The sequence below is a fragment of the Haliotis rubra genome, unplaced genomic scaffold (genome assembly GCF_003918875.1).
Source record: "Haliotis rubra isolate DU_JTF1 unplaced genomic scaffold, ASM391887v1 Scf2030, whole genome shotgun sequence".
NCBI lineage: Eukaryota > Metazoa > Mollusca > Gastropoda > Lepetellida > Haliotidae > Haliotis > Haliotis rubra.
The window spans coordinates 1-20,050 of NW_025766038.1; the positions used below are offsets into that span (position 1 = coordinate 1).

The 20,050-nt window shown below is 41.5% G+C and overlaps 2 protein-coding genes across 3 annotated transcripts; one reads left to right on the forward strand and one right to left on the reverse strand.

Moving 5' to 3' along the window:
- Nucleotides 1-1,052: 1,052 nt before the first annotated feature.
- Nucleotides 1,053-6,298, forward strand: LOC124275863. Of its 2 annotated transcripts, XM_046711546.1 has the most exons (4): nucleotides 1,056-1,361; nucleotides 2,012-2,162; nucleotides 3,133-3,177; nucleotides 5,262-6,298. In XM_046711546.1, exons 1-4 carry the CDS (start codon nucleotides 1,132-1,134, stop codon nucleotides 5,391-5,393), a joined length of 558 nt encoding a protein of 185 aa, XP_046567502.1. In that variant the 5' UTR covers nucleotides 1,056-1,131; the 3' UTR covers nucleotides 5,394-6,298. The 2 variants fall into 2 exon arrangements, with proteins under 2 accessions (XP_046567503.1, XP_046567502.1); XM_046711547.1 differs by lacking the exon at nucleotides 5,262-6,298 and having other exon boundaries at nucleotides 1,053-1,361; nucleotides 3,133-4,566.
- Nucleotides 6,299-8,149: 1,851 nt separating this feature from the next.
- LOC124275864 lies at nucleotides 8,150-19,453 on the reverse strand. Its single transcript, XM_046711548.1, has 6 exons — nucleotides 19,291-19,453; nucleotides 14,968-15,119; nucleotides 14,570-14,626; nucleotides 11,593-11,732; nucleotides 10,660-10,810; nucleotides 8,150-10,076 (listed from the first exon to the last, which is right to left on the reverse strand). Exons 1-6 carry the CDS (start codon nucleotides 19,346-19,348, stop codon nucleotides 10,017-10,019), a joined length of 618 nt encoding a protein of 205 aa, XP_046567504.1. The 5' UTR covers nucleotides 19,349-19,453; the 3' UTR covers nucleotides 8,150-10,016.
- Nucleotides 19,454-20,050: the final 597 nt, after the last annotated feature.

Sequence of the window (20,050 nt, forward strand, 5' to 3'; positions counted from 1 at the left end):
ACCAGGAAGTAATGCCGAATCACGCATTAAGATTGAAGATCATATTTTATCGATGACTCTTCCTTTCATTGTATTATCGCATTTTCTTTGTTCACATTTAAAACAAGTTATCACTCTTGTCCTTTTGAGTTATTATAAAACGGATTTATATGTCATTAAGATTCATATGATACACCTTGTATCTATGCGGAATTTATGCCATAATCTAATACAGTTGTATTATATGGGTTTGATTGGATTACTGTACAGTATCAATGCACTAAAATATCGTAGTCTATATGGTATTACATAGTATATCGGTCGCTGAACATTTTGATATTCGTTCACGCAATCAGTCAGTCCATATTTCCTGTGGCTTGGGAGCATTGGCCCGTAACAGCATAGATGCCACATGCCACTGTGTTACAAACTGAACAGAAGCTTTCAGATATAGGCTGGTTCTTGTTGACAACATTGTTTCCAGAAACTCATGTGTAATATATCCCCTACCCTGTCTGTCCGGTGGCACATTATACCTCCACAGGATACAGTCGTCCGTGTTATGCCTAGTAGACAGTATAATCACTTCTCGTCCAATAGTCCATCTTGTTATTATCAAGAAATAATGGTAGAATTTCCGGAAGTATATATGCACGTCAGCAAAAACAAAGTACATAAATATCATCAATGTGGACTATAATGTTGAACTCACTTGTGTCGAAGTAAATACTTCGAGTTATGCGAGGTTCGACACAATTGCAATAATGATTAACAAGGAATAAACAGGTAGGTTTCAGTGTATCATTCAGTTGGTATGTTTCAGTGTATTATCCAGTTGGTATGTTTCAGTATATCATCCAGTTGGTATGTTTCAGTATATCATCTAACTGGTATGTTTCAGTATATCATCCAGCTGGTATGTTTCAGTATATCATCTAACTGGTATGTTTCAGTATATTATCCAGTTGGTATGTTTCAGTATATCATCCAGCTGGTATGTTTCAGTATATCATCCAGCTGGTATGTTTCAGTATATCATCCAGCTGGTATGTTTCAGTATATCATCCAGCTGGTATGTTTCAGTATATCATCCAGCTGGTATGTTTCAGTATATCATCTAGCTGGTATGTTTCAGTATATCATCCAGCTGGTATGTTTCAGTATATCATCCAGCTGGTATGTTTCAGTATATTATCCAGTCGATATGTTTCAGTATATCATCCAGCTGGTATGTTTCAGTATATCATCCAGCTGGTGCTGTGTGTCCTGAGTCTACTGGCCATGACCGGAGTATTCATCGCTAGTGTCATAGTGGTGCGTTTTTTCACATCTGAGTATGACACGACAGGCTGCCAGACCATATATGGCACATGTGTGTGCAGGTGGGTAAACGCTCTTCAACTCAAGTACCATTTTGTTTGTGGTTTTCGAAATTGTTATGTAAAACACATATTTAGGTAATTTAGAGACTGAAGCGTAGGGTGATTTTGTGCATAGATGATTCACATTGTTATATTTAAAAACCACAACACTTGAAAAATTACGCTATAAAATGCCTCTTTCCCCCAAAAAAGCTTGCTTGTGAATATGATGTGCATGCAACTCGAGCATTTCCCCAAAGGGACAAGTATGTGTCTTTACCACCTACAAGTGGTTCTGAAAAAAAATTGTGGATTCCAAAATCTCGCGGGAGGTGATAGTTCAGTTTATGAAAATCTATACCCTAAATCGGGCCAAATGAGAAATGTTAAACGATGTCCACTTTATCAGTGTAAATCCACGATATAACGCCGAGCTATTTATGACAGTGCTTAAAATTATTTGTGTTAGCTTCGAATCCTTGATTCACCCCGTTGAGCAATTTATATTTCACAGCCCCATACCTGTTGTCATGGGGTTCACCGAAATTTTAAACGTCTGAAAAGTACATCACTACGACAATCATCCCACACGAGTTGACACTGATACAACTGAACTACTATCCAAAGTGCCGTTAGCTTGATCTACACAGGTTCACCTCCTTGTTTTACAGCACAGTCCTGTACAGCAGCCTGAACTATACCTGTCTGGACATCGACATCATCCGAGCCACCGCTATCGGCAGCGTGGTTATGATCGTGTTTGGGTGGCTGTCAACTCTAGCCGCAGCCATCCTGAGTGGGATGCTGTCCTTCTACATGGAGGTGAGTCAGCACGTACCTGCAGTTGGGCGCATATACAGCTGTAGGCGTCCTTGTATTGGGGTTCACCTACAGCTGCAAGCATCTTTGTTTAGGGTTCATATACAGCTGTAGGCATACTTGTTTGGGGTTCATATACAGCTGTAGGCGTCCTTGTATTGGGGTTCATATACAGCTGTAGGCATCCTTGTTTGGGGTTCATATACAGCTGTACGTATGCTTGTTTTGGGGTTCATATACAGCTGTAAGTATCCTTGTATTGGGGTTCACCTACAGCTGCAAGCATCTTTGTTTAGGGTTCATATACAGCTGCAAAGCATCCTTGTTTGGGGTTCATATACAGCTGTAGGCGTCCTTGTATTGGGGTTCATATACAGCTGTAGGCATGCTTGTTTGGGGGTTCATATACAGCTGTAAGTATGCTTGTTTTGGGGTTCATATACAGCTGTAGGCTTATTGTTTTGGGGTTCATATACAGCTGTAGGTATCATTGTATTGGGGTTCATATACAGCTGTAGGCATACTTGTTTTGGGGTTCATATACAGCTGTAAGCATCCTTTTGGGGGGTTCATATACAGCTGTAAGCATCCTTGTTTTGGGATTCATATACAGTTGTAAGCATCCTTGTTTTGGGGTTCATATACAGCTGTAGGCATCCTGATGAATTGTTTTGGTGTTAAAATATTTCAGTATGCATACCAGTGCTGGAGTTCTGATATTGGTGTCATCACCGAATTTCAGTGGTCCATTCATACAATTTTCACCCCTATTTTGACATTTACATCAGATGGACTGTGTTTAAAAATATAGTCAAGACATTATTTTGCACTGACGTTCAGTATCCATATACACATCTGTTTATGTATCAATGTATTTGGGTGGCTATGAAGATTCACTTGAATAATGCCAGTTTGACGATACAGTTGAGATTAAATTCGAAATTCTACAACATTCTTTCCTTTCTGTTTCCAGGAGTTTAAATCCAGTTCCAGCATATCCAAATCTCGGAGCAAAGAGGTAAACATGAGCAACGTAATCTATGACGAAGACCAGTCTCTCTCTGGACCAGAGCCATACTCCCGTCGATATGACTCAAAAGCTTAGCTTGAAATGCACGAATAGTGTTACTGTTACGAATACCGTTCAAGATCGCGGTATCCCCATAGTCAATGCAGAATTCAGACAAGAAAGATCCCCAGTACCCCCTCGTTTGTTGTTGGATCGGTCGTAATTGGGCTGCCAATTGCGGTTAAGTGGTGCATGGTCCCTGTATGTGAGCCTGTGTACACGAGCCACCAGGCAGGATTCTGTCTATCATTCAAGATACTTTTTTTAGTAAAGAGGCTCACACACAATATAAGAGTATATCTATCAGCCAGCAATGGTCTTTTTTTCAACAACCAGTTTTTCTTGAGTAAGATCAATCGTTGCAAACAGCAAGTCCCCTTGCAAGCAATGTCCACGCTTACAATCGTGCCATTCGCTGTCTGAGGTCGCTTCGTTCTCAAACGAATTTTGGGTTTGGCAGCAGAACAAAATATTCTTGACTAGATTAACCGGGAAATGGTCAAAATTATCCCAGCATCCTTAGTCTGCTCCTATACAGACGGTAGCCGCTCCCCCAGTTTCGAAGGGCAAATGCTCCCAGCAGTTGCATATCTCGGACGAGAGATATTTTGCATACTCTAAGTGATCTGTGGCTTGGAAAGCACCCCTGCTTGAGTAACCGAGGGATTGGTGAAGTCATTGGATTGTCCCGTCACAATAGTCTGCAAAGCACGGCGATGTTGTCCCAGTGAGAATACAGTCCCTATTGCCCCGTTATCACCTTATCTTCACTAACCGCGGTAACTTTTACACGCATCTCAATCTCTGGTGTGTGAGATCGAACGACTGTCTATTTTATTTCAATGTGTTTGTTAAACACTGCATTCGCCGCATCTTCCAGCTAAACGCCAGTGAACTGAAACTATTGTCCGGAGGAGACAAAGCAGTGGTTGATGTTGTGAGAAACGATCCTCGCCGACGACATACGATGACACACAATCAACCAGGTCACCATGCCATTACCGCCCGATCGTTTAGTACTCTCTTACCACAAGCGTAGGTGACTGGGGACCTTTTCTAAACCGGACTGTTTGTTTTTGTAATTATTGGAGACGACCCATGTACGTATTATTTGTAACATCCGCGTACTTTTGTACTCGGTGTCTTTACTTTTTGCATTTAAGTTAATGTCATGTTTTAAACAGTGCAGAGAACGGTCTGCAGTGTGTATAGGAGGTTTGGCAATATGTAGATGTGGTTCGTCCACACCACAAGCTACAAATCTTGACACTCAAATATGCTATGATCTGACTTTATTTCATTGTATTTACTCATCCATTAAAATCATTTAAATAGAAATGTGTTTTCAAGAGTTTATAACCCACCAGCCTGTCCTGCATTTGCAATTGGCAATGCCGCTCAAAGTGTCGGCCTGACTTGCATCAGTCAGTGGTGGTACTATGTGTCGGCCTGATTTATATTTGTCATTAGGTGCTATACTTGTCGGCCTGTCTTGAATCTGCCACTGGTGTTGCTTATGTGTCGGCCTGACTGTGTATCAGCCAATGATAATACCATGTGTCGGCCTGACTTAAATCTGCCACTTCTGGTGCTTATGTGACGGCCTGACATGCATCTGCCAATGATGTTACTATGTGTCGGCCTGACGTACATTTGCCACTTCTGTTGCTATACTTGTTGGCCTGGCTTGGATTTGCAGTGTGTGGAGCTTTTGTGTCGGTCTGAATATGACACTAACCCTGCTACAGGTATGAGCCTTGGGGTTCATACAGCTATATGCCTACTTACATAGGGACCAAGGTACACAGCTGTACACACAGGTATACTGGGGTTCAGCTACACACCTGATAATCGACTTACCCTTGGGTTCAGATGTACAGCTTATTTCCCTACTTGTATTGGACTTCTCATACACAGATATATAATTTCTTTATGATGTAGTTAATGTTAAAATTCAATATCAATATATTGATTAAAAATACAGTTGAGATTAAAATCGACATAAAACAACATGCATTCCTCCCTGTTTCCAGACTTTCAAATCAAGTTCCAGCATATCCTCCAAATCCCGGAGTCAAGAGGTATACATGACCAACATGGCCTTCGACGAAGACCGGCATTCTCGACAAGAGCCCTATTCCCGTCGATATGATTCCAAAGCTTAGCTCAATGGTTAATGTAACCAGTACTGTTGACGATGCCGGTGATTCCTTCCTTGTATGTTATGGTAGAGTCCAGGGTAGACTGGGGCCAGTACCCCTTGCTGCAAGGAGGACGTTCTTCAGTGTAGCCTGCTATGAGAGGCCTAATTATACTTCGGTACATACACAGTGAATATCAAATGTCAACCTGAGTCAATATAACTTTAAAGCTCCAAATCTTCTCAAGGGGTTTTAAACATATACATTGTATTGACGAATGTGAGACGTGAAGGTTAGATTCCATTACCCAAAATCATTCTCCCAACGTTTATAGTTTGTATACAGAAACAGTTACTTGAGTGTAAAAGTACAGCGAAGCAGATTCATGGGGAGAGAAAGTATTGAGGTCATGAAATGTGACGCCATTGTGATGAGATATAACTTATATCCCACCTAAGCTATATGGTTCCCGGCTCCCTTTGCTTGGGCCAATGGTATTACGATATGAGAAATACGGCCCAGGTGAACAGAAGCTGTAACTCCCGTGGAGGGTTTTGGATGATAAACAACCTACCACTAACGTCAATAAAATTCTGGTTGCCAAAGTTTCATGTACATATTTTTATACAGGTAATATTTTGATAAAAAAATATGAACGATTATCCCACGAATATTCTGCCTACTGTAACAATACTCTCTCTGACTTAAGGCAAAACAGTGGTTATGTGTACAGATGACCTCAGTACGTTCTCACTCTATTCCTTTACGTCATGAAGCACATTTTATATCATGTACAGAACGGTCTCAATACATGGTTTCAAAGATGTGTAAACCACAAATCAGGAAGTCCCTACCAACGCTCAAAATCCTGTGATCTGTTTTTATATCATTGTATGTACTCATCCATTAAAACCATTTTTTCAAAAGAAGATGTGTTTTATACAGTTTGTGACCTTAGGGAGTTTTCCTGCGTTGCATCTTCCAGTGCTATGTGTCCGCTTGCACTGTATCTGCAACTGGTGCTGTTCTATGTGTCGGTCTGGCTTGTATCTGCTACTGGTAGTGCTATAAGTGTCGGCCTGGCTTGTATCTGCTACCGGTAGTGCTATAGGTGTTGGATTGGCTTGCATCTGCCACTGGTAGTGCTATAGGTGTTGGATTGGCTTGTATCTGCTACCGGTAGTGCTATAAGTGTCGGCCTGGCTTGCATCTGCCACTGGTAGTGCTATAGGTGTCGGCCTGGCTTGTATCTGCTACCGGTAGTGCTATAGGTGTCGTATTGGCTTGCATCTGCCACTGGTAGTGCTATATGTGTTGGATTGGCTTGTATCTGCTACCGGTAGTGCTATAAGTGTCGGATTGGCTTGCATCTGCCACTGGCAGTGCTATAGGTGTCGGTCTGGCTTGCATCTGCCACTGGCAGTGCTATAGGTGTCGGTCTGGCTTGTATCTGCTACCGGTAGTGCTATAGGTGTCGTATTGGCTTTCATCTGCTACCGGTAGTGCTATAAGTGTCGGCCTGGCTTGCATCTGCCACTGGTAGTGCTATAGGTGTCGGCCTGGCTTGTATCTGCTACCGGTAGTGCTATAGGTGTCGTATTGGTTTGCATCTGCATCTGCCACTGGTAGTGCGTATATGTGTTGGATTGGCTTGTATCTGCTACCGGTAGTGCTATAAGTGTCGGATTGGCTTGCATCTGCCACTGGCAGTGCTATAGGTGTCGGTCTGGCTTGCATCTGCCACTGGCAGTGCTATAGGTGTCGGTCTGGCTTGTATCTGCTACCGGTAGTGCTATAGGTGTCGTATTGGCTTGCATCTGCCACTGGTAGTGCTATAGGTGTCGGTCTGGCTTGTATCTGCTACCGGTAGTGCTATAGGTGTTGGATTGGCTTGCATCTGCCACCGGTAGTGCTATATGTGTCGGATTGGCTTGTATCTGCTACCGGTAGTGCAATAGGTGTTGGATTTGCTTGTATCTGCTACCGGTAGTGCTATAAGTGTCGGATTGGCTTGCATCTGCCACTGGTAGTGCTATAGGTGTCGGTCTGGCTTGTATCTGCTACCGGTAGTGCTATAGGTGTCGGATTGGCTTGCATCTGCCACTGGCAGTGCTATATGTGTCGGTCTGGCTTGTATCTGCTACCGGTAGTGCTATATGTGTCGGATTGGCTTGCATCTACCACTGGTAGTGCTATATGTGTTGGATTGGCTTGTTTCTGCTACCGGTAGTGCTATAAGTGTTGGATTGGCTTGTATCTGCCACTGGTGGGGCTATAGGTGTCGGATTGGCTTGCATCTGCCACTGGTAGTGCTATAGGTGTCGGTCTCGCTTGTATCTGCTACCGGTAGTGCTATAAGTGTCGGATTGGCTTGCATCTGCCACTGGCAGTGCTATAGGTGTCGGTCTGGCTTGTATCTGCTACCGGTAGTGCTATAAGTGTCGGATTGGCTTGCATCTGCCACTGGTAGTGCTATAGGTGTCGGATTGGCTTGCATCTGCCACTGGTAGTGCTATATGTGTCGTATTGGCTTGCATCTGCCACTGGTAGTGCTATAAGTGTCGGATTGGCTTGCATCTGCCACTGGCAGTGCTATAGGTGTCGGTCTGGCTTGCATCTGCCACTGGTAGTGCTATAAGTGTAGATCTGGATAGCTATTGAGCATTTACATGACGGCCTGACACGTCACTCAGACCGTTTCCTTGTAAAGAACGGCACAGCGACCCGCGATAACATGCTCTTATGGTGTCCACGCTTACAACGAGAGTAGCAAAACCTTCTTCTATTTGTGTATTTATTGCTTCAACAGTTTACATGAATCAGGAATACAAATACACACGAACGTATCAACAAGTAGCACCATATATAAATCCATCCACACCTGGACGGTCTAACATTAGTGTAGTGACTCACTGCCTTTTCTACGATACAAGCTGCCAACTGGGGTTGTACTGGATGCGGCGTTAAGCAACAAACACATATTGATCTGTTATAAACATGAACAGCTGTACTCCATAATAATACTATTTCACAAAACTGTTTATATCCTCACTGGGTGGTTGATACGTGGATCAGGACTGAGTTTACAATGGAATTGAATAGATTCTTTGGGGATTAAATAAGTGAAATCGGTAGTTTATTGCTTATTGTCGCATTTAGGACTGTTCCAGATGTGACGGTAGTCATAAAGGTATCGAGTCTAGACCAGACATTCGAGTGATTGGCAACACGAGCATCAATCTACACAATACTATATAGACGAGAACATGCAGCAGTTAACCCAGTCCGAGTCTGTTCCATGTGGTCGCCTCTTCCCGCACAAACAAGTACTCATCAGGTTGGTGTTGGGGCTACACGATAAGTTGTGGGTAGCACGGGGTGTTCTCGTGACTGGATGATCATATCATGATACACTATTATGCATTCATTGTAACAACTCTATGTCTCTATGTACAAAAATACAAAAAGATTGTTTGTTGGGGTAAAGGGGATGGTAGATTTCAAGACACTACTCTCGCTGTGTATGCTTGCCTAATCAGTTGTCAGTTCTAGATATTCCAAAACAAGATATATTTGTTGGGTCACATATATTCAGATTCTCATATATTGTAAGGAAAGTCCATGTATAAAATGTCACTCCACTTCTCCCATCTCGTGTACTGATAGGAATTGTGCTCAGATCTAACGATGTACTGTATTTTGAAATATACAACATTATAACCTAGTTTGTATGAAGGCGTCTGTGAGGTGAGTTTTAAGATGTTTTAAGCAACATTCCAACCTTATAATAGCGGGAGACGTTATTTAAGGTCCGCGGTGTACCCATTTGGGGAATCAACCTTTGATGTTGGGCGTGGCAATCGTAGCTCCACTGTCCCAGTCCATTCAGCTGACACACGCAGTTCAATCCAGAGAAATTCCTTACGATATAAAAGTATAAAAACAATCAGGCATGGTTCCATTGAGTGGCCACGAGCACTAGGAAGTATTACAATATAACATATAAAAATACAGGTAAAATAACGTGTGTTCTACCTCCATGGTAGTGTAATACAGTTTTGACCGGAACTATTGTGTTTTCGCGAAGCATTTTAGAAACATATATATATATATATAGAAAAACAAAATAGAAGACATACTGTATGTAAATACTCTCTCCCTTTAGTGACAGAATAGAAGACATGATCCAATACATGATGCAAATACACATGCAGTATTTGCATCATGTATTGGTTCATGTCTTCAGTTTTGTCACTAAAAAGAGAGCAAGTGTCAAGTTGTACGTGCCATGTAACAGCAGCAGGTCGTTGTAGAAGTCGTGGACAATGTAAGTTCCATGGTGTCTCAACTTGTTAGTGATGGGGCCGCAGGGTGTCATCAAACATTGGTTTTGTAAATATCGTTTACAAACTTTCACCTTTCGACCAAATAACAGTATTACTGTTGTCAAAGTGACACTGCAACTATATGATTGTTGCCAAGGTGACACTCCAAGTGTATAATTGTTATCAAGGTGACACTCCAACTGTATGATTGTTGTCAAGGTGGCACTCCAACTGTATGATTGTTGTCAAGGTGACACTCCAACTGTATGGTTGTTGTCAAGGTGACACTGCAACTGTATGACCGTTGTCAAGGTGACGCATATTATATTTTGTTCGTTCTGTCCCTTGACCTCATCGGCATATCTGAAGACTCCGCAGCCTCCTGGAAACAGACAAAAGACATAATAATATTTGTTGTGTAACGCCGCACCTTGGTATGGAGCGGCCTGGACAATCCAGTGATTGATTTTGGGAGCAGAGACAGGCTATTGGAGACAGCCATTACGAAGTCATGACGGGCTTGTCTAACGGCTCCACTGAGTCATCTCTAGCGACCAACCTGGGTCGCTGAAGTAATACATGTTCACATAGCAACGTTCACGTAATAGCTCAGAGTTGATGAATTAAAATTAGCTTGACATCTGACATATATAACTTATCCACTTATTCGCTTCACATTTCTGACAGCAATGTCCTCTGTCTAGACCGCTACAACCTTTGATTTCATTACATGACATAAACATCAGTTACACACATCACGATACTCTATCATGATACCATGCAATTGAACAAGGAACAATTTGAAGTAAGATATCGGAGTTCAAGAGAATGCGCTGATTGGCGCATGTCCTGGTGCCACTTGTAGGGAGGGATCTACACATTGAAGCTAGTATATGTTTACCATTGTATTTTCTTCTTTATGTTGAATACATGTACACTGAATATTAAAACCGGACGTGGCTCACCTTTTTCCCAAAGCCTCCCAAGCCACTGATGACGGCAGCGGCCAAGGTACAGACCAAACCGAGAATATTCATAGCCACGATACCCACAGCCATGTCGTACAACGTGTTCAGTTCCTCGCAGGGAAAGTGCCAGTTGTTGGGAATAATTTGGCTGTGAAGTTAAGAAAAGATTTTTCAACAATATTATGCTATTTGTTGTGTCAGGCCATACACAGCAATTTCAGATATATGGTCCCTACCTGGACCCAGCAATCCAGTGATTGTGTTATCGAGCATGGGATACCATGACCCGCAATGAAACAAATTTCAAAACTCATAACCCGAGCGTGGGTTCCTGGTCGTCTATAGTCTCGATCATCATAATCCCGTCATTATAATGACGCATGACAATATCACTTATTCATATTTACATTCACATATTCACTAGTTCTGAATATTCATCATGTGACAATATTCATAAGAATATTCACGTATGACAATATTTATAAAATATAGTCAACATGTAACAAAATTCCTTAGTATATTCGTAGACTGTCAACATGTTTAATATATCCATCATATGACAATATTCCTGAGTATATTCGCAATATAACAATATTCGTTAGTATGTTCAACAAATGACATGTCAGTTAATATATTCGCATTCGTGAAAATATTCACAATATGACCATATTCGTTAGTGTATTATCCACTTGACAATATTTGTTTGTATATATACTCATGCCAATAATGGTTGTCACCCCCTTCAATTTTTTTATTGGAGAGGGATGTGGGGTGGGGAGTGTTGGGGGTTGGGGTGGGGAGAGGGGTGACAACCATTATTGGCATGAGTATATATTCAGTATGTGACAATGTTCGTTAGGATAGTATACTGTGACAACATTAGTTAGTATATTCGCCCTATGACAAAGCTACAAAACCTATCTGACCAACCTGCATACACAAGAGCGGCCAAAGCTTTGACAGAAGCTCATGTTGATTGGTGAGAATGCGCCAATGACCATCATACTGACGATTAATATTCCCGCCATGATGAGCAGCGTGACGACACATACTATCACCTCAACCTTATACTGTAACACAGAAACACAAATACCATATACACAGTAGGTCAGAATAAACATGTGATACTCATTCACTGGCCGACACACGTTTTTTGACTCTAAGACAGCTTTTCTTTTTGTGTCCGTTAGGACGACCTTTAGCACTAGGTGTGCTAAAGGTGCTGTCAGGCCTAGATTTTGGGGAATTAGCTATAGGGAGCAAGCCTTGAAACCTTGAAACAAGAAAGGAGGCAGAGCTGTGAGATCCAGGGTTTATTCAAGCAAGTGTCTTGGATGACATTCAAATTGCATCAATTCATACATAATAATGACATACAATAATAGAAATAGTAATCAATGATATCCTAATACAGTTTATATCTAAGTCAGGTAATATAAGCAATGTGTGGTACAACAGGGTATGTACGGTAACTGCTTACAGAAACATAATACAAATAACACAACCTATCCTTGGGTAACTACGGTACTGATAAATAACATAACCTGACGGATAAATTAATCATCAACAATAATTGCAAAGAACAAGTACTGAGTGGAGCGCCCAACAGTTTAATTACAGCATGTAGTGCCTATAGTTCATTAACTGCTGTGCGGAACGGAACGTTTAATATATCATTATTCAAATACTTATGTTGGTGAAATATCAAAATACAATGTTGGCTGTTGTAACCTATTCTGTGAGCGCGTATATTATTTGATCGGCGGACTATTGTAAAATACAGAGTAACTGACCTACATATAAATTCATCTTTGCTGGAAATGATTGTATAAACTCGCGGAACTGTTTTTGTGACTAAGCTACTAGAATCTAGGCTACTAAACGGGAATCTAACCTGCATATACAGATCTAACACGCAAACATGAATGAAACTAGACACGGACTGGGAATACACACATGTGTGTCGAAACATAGAAAAGAAATATTCGTTTGTACATGAAAAACATAAAACTTGAGGAGCCCACGACGCAATGTGCATAAATAAATATCCCTGGATAGTGCCTAAGAATTATCGGTTTTCTAGAACTAGCATTTACAATGATAGGTATTTAAAAAGTGCTACAATATCGTAGGAATGTTTCAAACCTAACTCTAACATATTCTAGACGATAATTACAAAGAAATAACAAGTGAAACATCAACAATAATAAAGTTTAAATGTTTCGTACCTTGAAACAAGAAAGGAGGCAGAGCTGTGAGATTCAGGGTTTATTCAAGCAAGCGTGCCTGAGATGGAAGAACCCAGGATTTTATACCCCATAGCTCTACTCGTTTGTCATTATCAAGTTTCTATAAAGTTGAAGTTTCCATATGCGTTATCTGATAAGGTTTACTACACGAGGTAGGTGGTAAGAAGATGATTACCTAACAAGGTTTGATTTTCTTTATGGTGTAGCCACGGTCAGCTTGCGCCAGCTGCTTAACAAAATATCTGTCAGCGCTTGACCATGGCATTTGTGTCAGGACAAAGAGGATGGCATGATGGTAATCTCGATCTTGTTCAACAAAAGTTGATTTTCGATTACGACTTAGTTGGTGGTAGACATGCTCCTGCTGGGATGGAACTACTTATCTGTGCTTGACCAAGGGATGTACCCGAGAAGAAAGGCCGGAGCCGACACAGCTCGCTAGCTTCATCTTTGATTAATTAGTTTAAGGTTAGCGTGGATGCGTTTGCTAATTGCCTACTACTGCGCTTGACATGCGGGGCTATAAACAAGACACACTATACGAATTTTCTTTGTTATGAATAATTTGTGAAAAATTTAAAAATGTATGAAGAAATATATGCACTGTAATAACTCCAAGTCCGCCTTTATAATTAACCATATCTGCTATCACAGCTATAACTGAAATGACCCGGAAGTTGTACTCCCGAACGCTAAGCCAATAATACATATCCGTTTGGGCCTAAAGGTATGGAAGCTCACACTGTTATATCGAACGTTCAAGTGTCGAACATACGATTGTCTCGAAGTAAACGCTGGCTCCCTACGTATTCCTTATTTTTTCATTATTTTGTGGTTGTCTCGAACCTCGGATATGTCGAAGTATGCACATAGGTCCCTGCAACTTGGGACACAGTGTTGTATGCCTACATATACCACATGAAGCCAGCAGGACCTCGACAACCTGTCCTCCCAGCAGTAGTTACATCCCGCCTATAACAAGGCATCGTCTGTGGACTGTCCTATCCTTGACGCCTTTCTTGTCAAGTCCAGAATGAATGTCGCAGTAATGTGCTGGTTGAGCACTGCTCTAAAAGACAGTTCTGTCATATCATCTCAAACTGAATTGTAATATTTTAGTCCACGAGATTGTGGTTACAGTGACTGTTATTTGTTCGTTTTCTGTTGAAATATTTTTTCAAAATCATTATATTTTAATTGTTTGTTGTGACACGCCGCACTCAGCAATATTCCAGGTAAATGGTGGTGGGGTTGGGGTTGGGGGTGGGGCATTTGGTAAATAATCAAGCGTGGACCAGACAACACGGTGACTGACGTCACGAACATCGAATCGATCTACGCAATTGGAGAACGTTGACATGCATCAACCAAGTCAGCGACCTGACCAGCGCCTCTTCAGACAAGCACAGGTTCTGAAGACCAGTCCTGCCTACATCTTCACAGGCATACAGAATGTGAGACCAAGTCGGGATTCCGTGAGACTGTGTCAGACAATTCACAGAGTCGGACCATCAAAGTTACGGAACAACAAGCAATCGTATCACTAGCGGATCCTTGCACTGTTCAGGGAGACACCTCTGCAGTGTCACTGTGATGCTATGAACGACTGGCTAGTCCACCGTATACTATAGAAACATGGCGTCAATACAGATACTCACAAACGTCTTCCCATTTATGAATGTTGCTATGACACCGATCACGCCGCAAATAATGTACTGGAAATACAAGAAAAGAGTGAATTAGTTATTACATATTATCATCCTTAATGTAACTATGGCAACAAAGAAATAATCAATATCCGGATTTAACATTTGCTGAACTGAAAGCTGCCTTCAGCGCCATCCCACCCCAATAACAGCAGGGAGCATGAAGAATGGGTTCAACAATAAACTAGAATGAGAATGAAACCTTGTGCCAAGCGAGCGCATGGAACACTTCTACATTGCCAGCGATTGTTATGTTGGAGGGTAATTAATATATTCTATGCACATTTAATGCTGGATGCTTTAAATACGATGCGACAGTGAGGAAACAAGTGGGGTCACCCAACACCTACCACCACGCCAACGATGTAGACAGGCGAGTCGGCCGCGGCATACGGGGCATACCCATTGAAACTGTAGGGGGTGACTTTATGTTCCCTGGCCTCGTAGTTGGCCCGCTCTATCAGCTCGTTGAGGAAGTATATAATGAGCACCATGGAGAGACCTGCAACAACAATATCAAGATGACAACGGGTTTAAAAATCTGTTTTGTACAAATAGTGATGTGATAGTACAAAACACGACCTTGCCGATATAATATCAAACACGTCCGCCATATTTCATCGACGTAATAAATTGCATAGGACGATGGCATAGCAATTCTATATATTTATACGTCCCTAATAATCACAGATAATAACACCACTATAGTCCGTTTGACCTCATTTTGGACCGATGAATTACTCACTAACACAAAATGTAATAATTGCAACAAAACCAAATTTTGCACAGTCACAGGAAATCGACAGACCAACTCTGATGATTTGTCTCACAATTTTGGACACCCGAATAAAAAAGTTTAACAAACGATCATTATTTTGCTGTTACGTTTCACTATTTCTTAGGAGGGAGGACCAATTACTGGCAGAACAGCCAGGTAATCAACAAGGGTGTGAAGTGCAATTTCAATTTAGGAAAAGCAAGATTTCATGGATGTCAACTCCTTTATTTTGAACAGCACGACGTTTCGAGTGTATGCAGGCTCCTTCGTCGGGTGAATGGTAGGGTATAAGGGTGAGATATATAGAGAATACTACACGAGGTCTCATTACATACGAATTATACGAAACGAGTGTCCTTCCTATGGTATCTGACCGAGCGAAAGCGAGGTCAGATAACATAGGAAGGTCACGAGTTTCGTCAGATAACATAGGAAGGTCACGAGTTTCGTATAATTCGTATGTAATGAGACCGAGTGTGGTATTTTATTTATTACCCACGTCTTACATGCATTAAATTGACAAAATAGCGTATTTTTGTTAATATTTTGGTTTCAAACCGAAACCGGTTTCATAAAGAGGTTGCGGAAGAGTTTTGTACTGTAGTACAATATTTGCATGACGTCACTGTAATGACGTCACTGCCTTGGTAACCGACGTCACGATGCATGTCAGTTGTCGTACAGTAAACTACTCCGTAGCACCTCGTTTCTTGGTTTCCAGTTGCTTCTTTCGGCTAACATCACTGGTGGAAACATTGCGTTTATGTTTTTCGACGGGTATAATGTCTCAGTTCGACTCACAGTTAAACAGCGACAACGTTCGCGATGTTTACATTCCCACAATGCATTTAAGTTGTAGAATGAATGGATTCACGTGTTTGTTATGAATGAAAAAATAGTTACGTCACAATGTGACCTAACTGAGAGGTCATCGGTTATCCAATCAAATCGTTAGAATCTCAGGTCAAGTCGTTACGACACAGGTCAACGCGATACGACACTCGTGTGACGTACGAGATTAGTATGCAACTACCCGTACGTTGACCACGTGGGTAATATATATATGTATATATACACTTACATGTGCACTTACAAAAAAACAATGTATAACAAGTTTAACAATGTTGAGGAAAGAATATGTAATGGTACCATGGCTTTGCGGCCGTCTCTTTGATGTTGCCCATGTTGTAACCTGCTAGTTACTACATGGTTTCGCCCCTACTGATTCTCACTGGATAATGCTTGCTCCGCCCTTTCGTGTGCCGAAACTATGACGTCATCGTTTACAGGTTTCGCAAAGAAGGAAGTTGAGATACGTACATTGTAGAACATAAAAAAACAAAGTACAATGTTGACAAATTTAACACAAATCTGGACAGACAGTTGTTTTTACATCGACGGATGTAAAGTCTTTGATCTCTGGCACACAAATATCTTGTCGGGATCCTCACCATTGGTCGAAAACACGCATCGCCCACTTCGTGTTATTTCGAGTGTTCTTACATTCAGCATCAGCTATGCGTTGCAAAATATCGTCTTCTGATACGATTTTCGCAAATCGTTCAGTTTGAGCCGGTGGATCAACAGGATTAGTAATGTCATCAGGCCTGTTTTCTTCAGAAAACGGGTCGAATTGAAGATCAAATAATGCAACATCCGGGTCAATTTGGTCGCTTCCACTCACTTCGTAAATGTCCAAAGAGTGGGATAAAGTTAGGTCCTCAAACTTTAAATTCAACTCCATCGCCTCACCAACTTGGGAAAGTGTAATATCATCAATTTCATCATTCCACTCATTCACACTATCACTGCTGGGTATGAACGTTGTTTCCACGTCCTCCATGGTTGAGAATTAATTTTTGAAAACTTGAACGACCTAAGATGGCGCGTATGACGTGATATTCATGATGTCATATGGTGCACTCATTTCCCCGCCACTTTGTTTTAAACACACCGCCGAAATCTCATGGTACCCAAGTCTGTTACCCCACCCACGACTCGAGGTTCGTCTAGTTGCAACTTTGATTTGTTCTGGCTTTTGATTGACAGGGTGCACTACGCCTGTCAATCAAAAGCCAGGACAAACCGTGTTGTAACTAGACGAACCTCTCGTGTGCCAATGGGGTAACTTTAACACATGGTTCTCCGCACGCGCTGGCGGACAGACACGTAATGTTCGCTGCATTGGAAACCGGCGGACGACAGAATATTCTGACAATAAATTTATGAAAGGTGAGATGATATTTAATTACGGAATTCCAGTTTTGATAATCTACTTATACGCAATGATTTACATGATCATCTTTTGCGTTATTACCCCGAAAACACGTTACACCATGGTATGCGTATTTGGGGGAAGATGTACCATAAATTTACTTGAATGAATTTTATCACTCCCTGTGTGTAACCTTTGATTATATGTCATTGAGGTCACCGCTGGAGTTGGTGGCACGGCCAATATAGTTGTTTACTGACTGACTGAGTTTAGTTTTACGCCGCCTTTAGCAATATTCCAGCAATATCACGGCGGGGGACACCAGTATAGTTGTTTAAAGCGCTGTACTTCACTATGTAGAGTTGCGGCCCTTTGTCATGCCAGACTCCGATGTGCTTTGGATTTTCACAAGACATTGGAATTTCATCTCACTCTATTCCGACATAACAGACATCTGATACCAAGCAGCATGGGGTTCAACTTGTCTGCTGACTCACTCAACTAAACGATGTTCTTAGATTACGAAAACATGTTATTTGTTGAATGTTTTTCTTTTATTTAAAGCCTCGCCGCCATGTAGCTGGAATATTGCTGAGTGCTGCGTAAAATTAAACTCACTCACTATTTAAAGCCTTACTTATATGACAGTGGTCTGTACAGAATCGAGTATGGACCAGACAATCCAGTGATCAACATCATGATGTCATGTGTCAACCAGGTCAGCGAGCTTGACCACCCGATCTCGTTAGTCGCCTCTTCCGACAAGAATGGGTTACCGAAGACCAATTTCCTTCTAACCCGGATCTTCACGGGTATTCTACGTATATAATGAGTTGCTGGGGGGTTACATTCTTATCCGTATCCCAACAGGGATATTTACAATCACGTCAGTGAAAAAAAGTAGACAAAGTCACCTCTGAGATATCTAAAGTCAAACTTGAAAAATACCAGTCAATTTCAGTGCAGACGGCTTTCCGATATGAACCTTGTGTACATACTACCCTGGGTGATGTACTGCCACGTGACAGGTCTGACTTCACGCGCAAATACAAACAGTATTTATGTTACTATGTGTCAAAGGTTATAACCATGGCGAGTGTAGTCATGGTTACAAGTTTAAACTTGTGAACAGTGGCAGTATAACTGGTAAATACTCACTGAAGTTTTCCTTCTGACAGATTTTGTCTAGTAAAGATATAATCTTTGGCATTTACTACTAACAAATACACATTCCTGCACGACATTTAGAATTCAATAGACTATTACAGCCTTGTAATGAATACGGGAAGGATTAACGCTGTAAACAGACACAAGCCTATTTGCGCTCGGGTTGACAAACAGGGGACCGTATAGTAAACGAAATACCTGTTTGCACGTCTTTTTGAAAACTACACAATTAAGCTGATCTCTGTCAGCGGATTGGAAATAACACGGAAACCCGAAATACAACTTATGTGCTTGTCATTCTTAACAGACAGTATTACCGTCCTGCCCTATTCAACAGGGACGTGTTCGATAGACGGTTGAACGAAGACGGTATACCTGAGGCCGTGACGTCACGTGAGTTTGTACATTGAATCAATAGATCGTGGAAGATGGAGGACCGCGGACAGGCAGGTGTTTGAAAACTGAACACATTCAACGTGGATACATTTAAACAAGATCCTAACATGGACTCACCCGAGATAATGGAGAGTCCCGAGACAATCCCGTGTCCTATCCTCAGCCCAGACGACATGATGGAGGTAGCTGTGACTCTATATGTTCCTGTACTCAACAATGTGACAGCGTTAAGAAACGCTAGGCCTTCGGTGTTATACGCCGCGCCTTTCACATAGCATGTCACGTGACTATCTTTTTCCGGAGAATGAGGTCACGTATGAAAACCATCAGACCATGGCCAAACGTTGTTGACAGGCTATGCAGTGGCTGTTTAAAATTGTATTGTGCCAGGTTTTGTAAAACATTATCTGTGGACCTACCAACATTAAACCCGTTCCATTGTTTTAACATTAATACGGTGTTTCTTTGCAAACGTAGGCTATGTGTTTTTGAATACATATTTATAACAGGCAACAAACAAAATACTGTTTCATTTAAGATAGATTACAAGTTCAGATGTCCAATATATAAATAGTTACTCAGCACGGCTAGGTTGGAAGGTAACTCTAGTAGGTGTCAATCATGGCCTTCTGCATGTTGCTAACAACGAGAAGGTCAAACAATTTTCATTAAAAAGAACCATGATACTCAATAAATGTAACAGTTCATATTATATAACTGAAGATCGGTGTTGTGTCGCATTTATTTCACTTGGCGCTGGTTGAATTATGACAGCGTTAAGTGGCGACCCATCAATTCACTCATTTGCATTCTACACTGAGTGAGGTCATCTGGACTGGACCATACATCACTGTTGTATAACACCATGACACGTCAT

Coding starts and splice junctions, on each gene's coding strand:
- LOC124275863 (XM_046711547.1), top strand. CDS start 1,054: ATGTTTCAGTATATCATCCAGCTGGTATGTTTCAGTATATCATCTAGC. Junction 1,362..2,011: donor TATGGCACATGTGTGTGCAG/GTGGGTAAACGC, acceptor CTTGTTTTACAG/CACAGTCCTGTACAGCAGCC. Junction 2,163..3,132: donor TGCTGTCCTTCTACATGGAG/GTGAGTCAGCAC, acceptor TTCTGTTTCCAG/GAGTTTAAATCCAGTTCCAG.
- LOC124275864 (XM_046711548.1), bottom strand. CDS start 19,348: ATGTCGTCTGGGCTGAGGATAGGACACGGGATTGTCTCGGGACTCTCC. Junction 15,120..19,290: donor GGGACTCTCCATTATCTCGG/GTGAGTCCATGT, acceptor TTGTTGTTGCAG/GTCTCTCCATGGTGCTCATT. Junction 11,733..14,569: donor TCATAAATGGGAAGACGTTT/GTGAGTATCTGT, acceptor TCTGTGTTACAG/TATAAGGTTGAGGTGATAGT.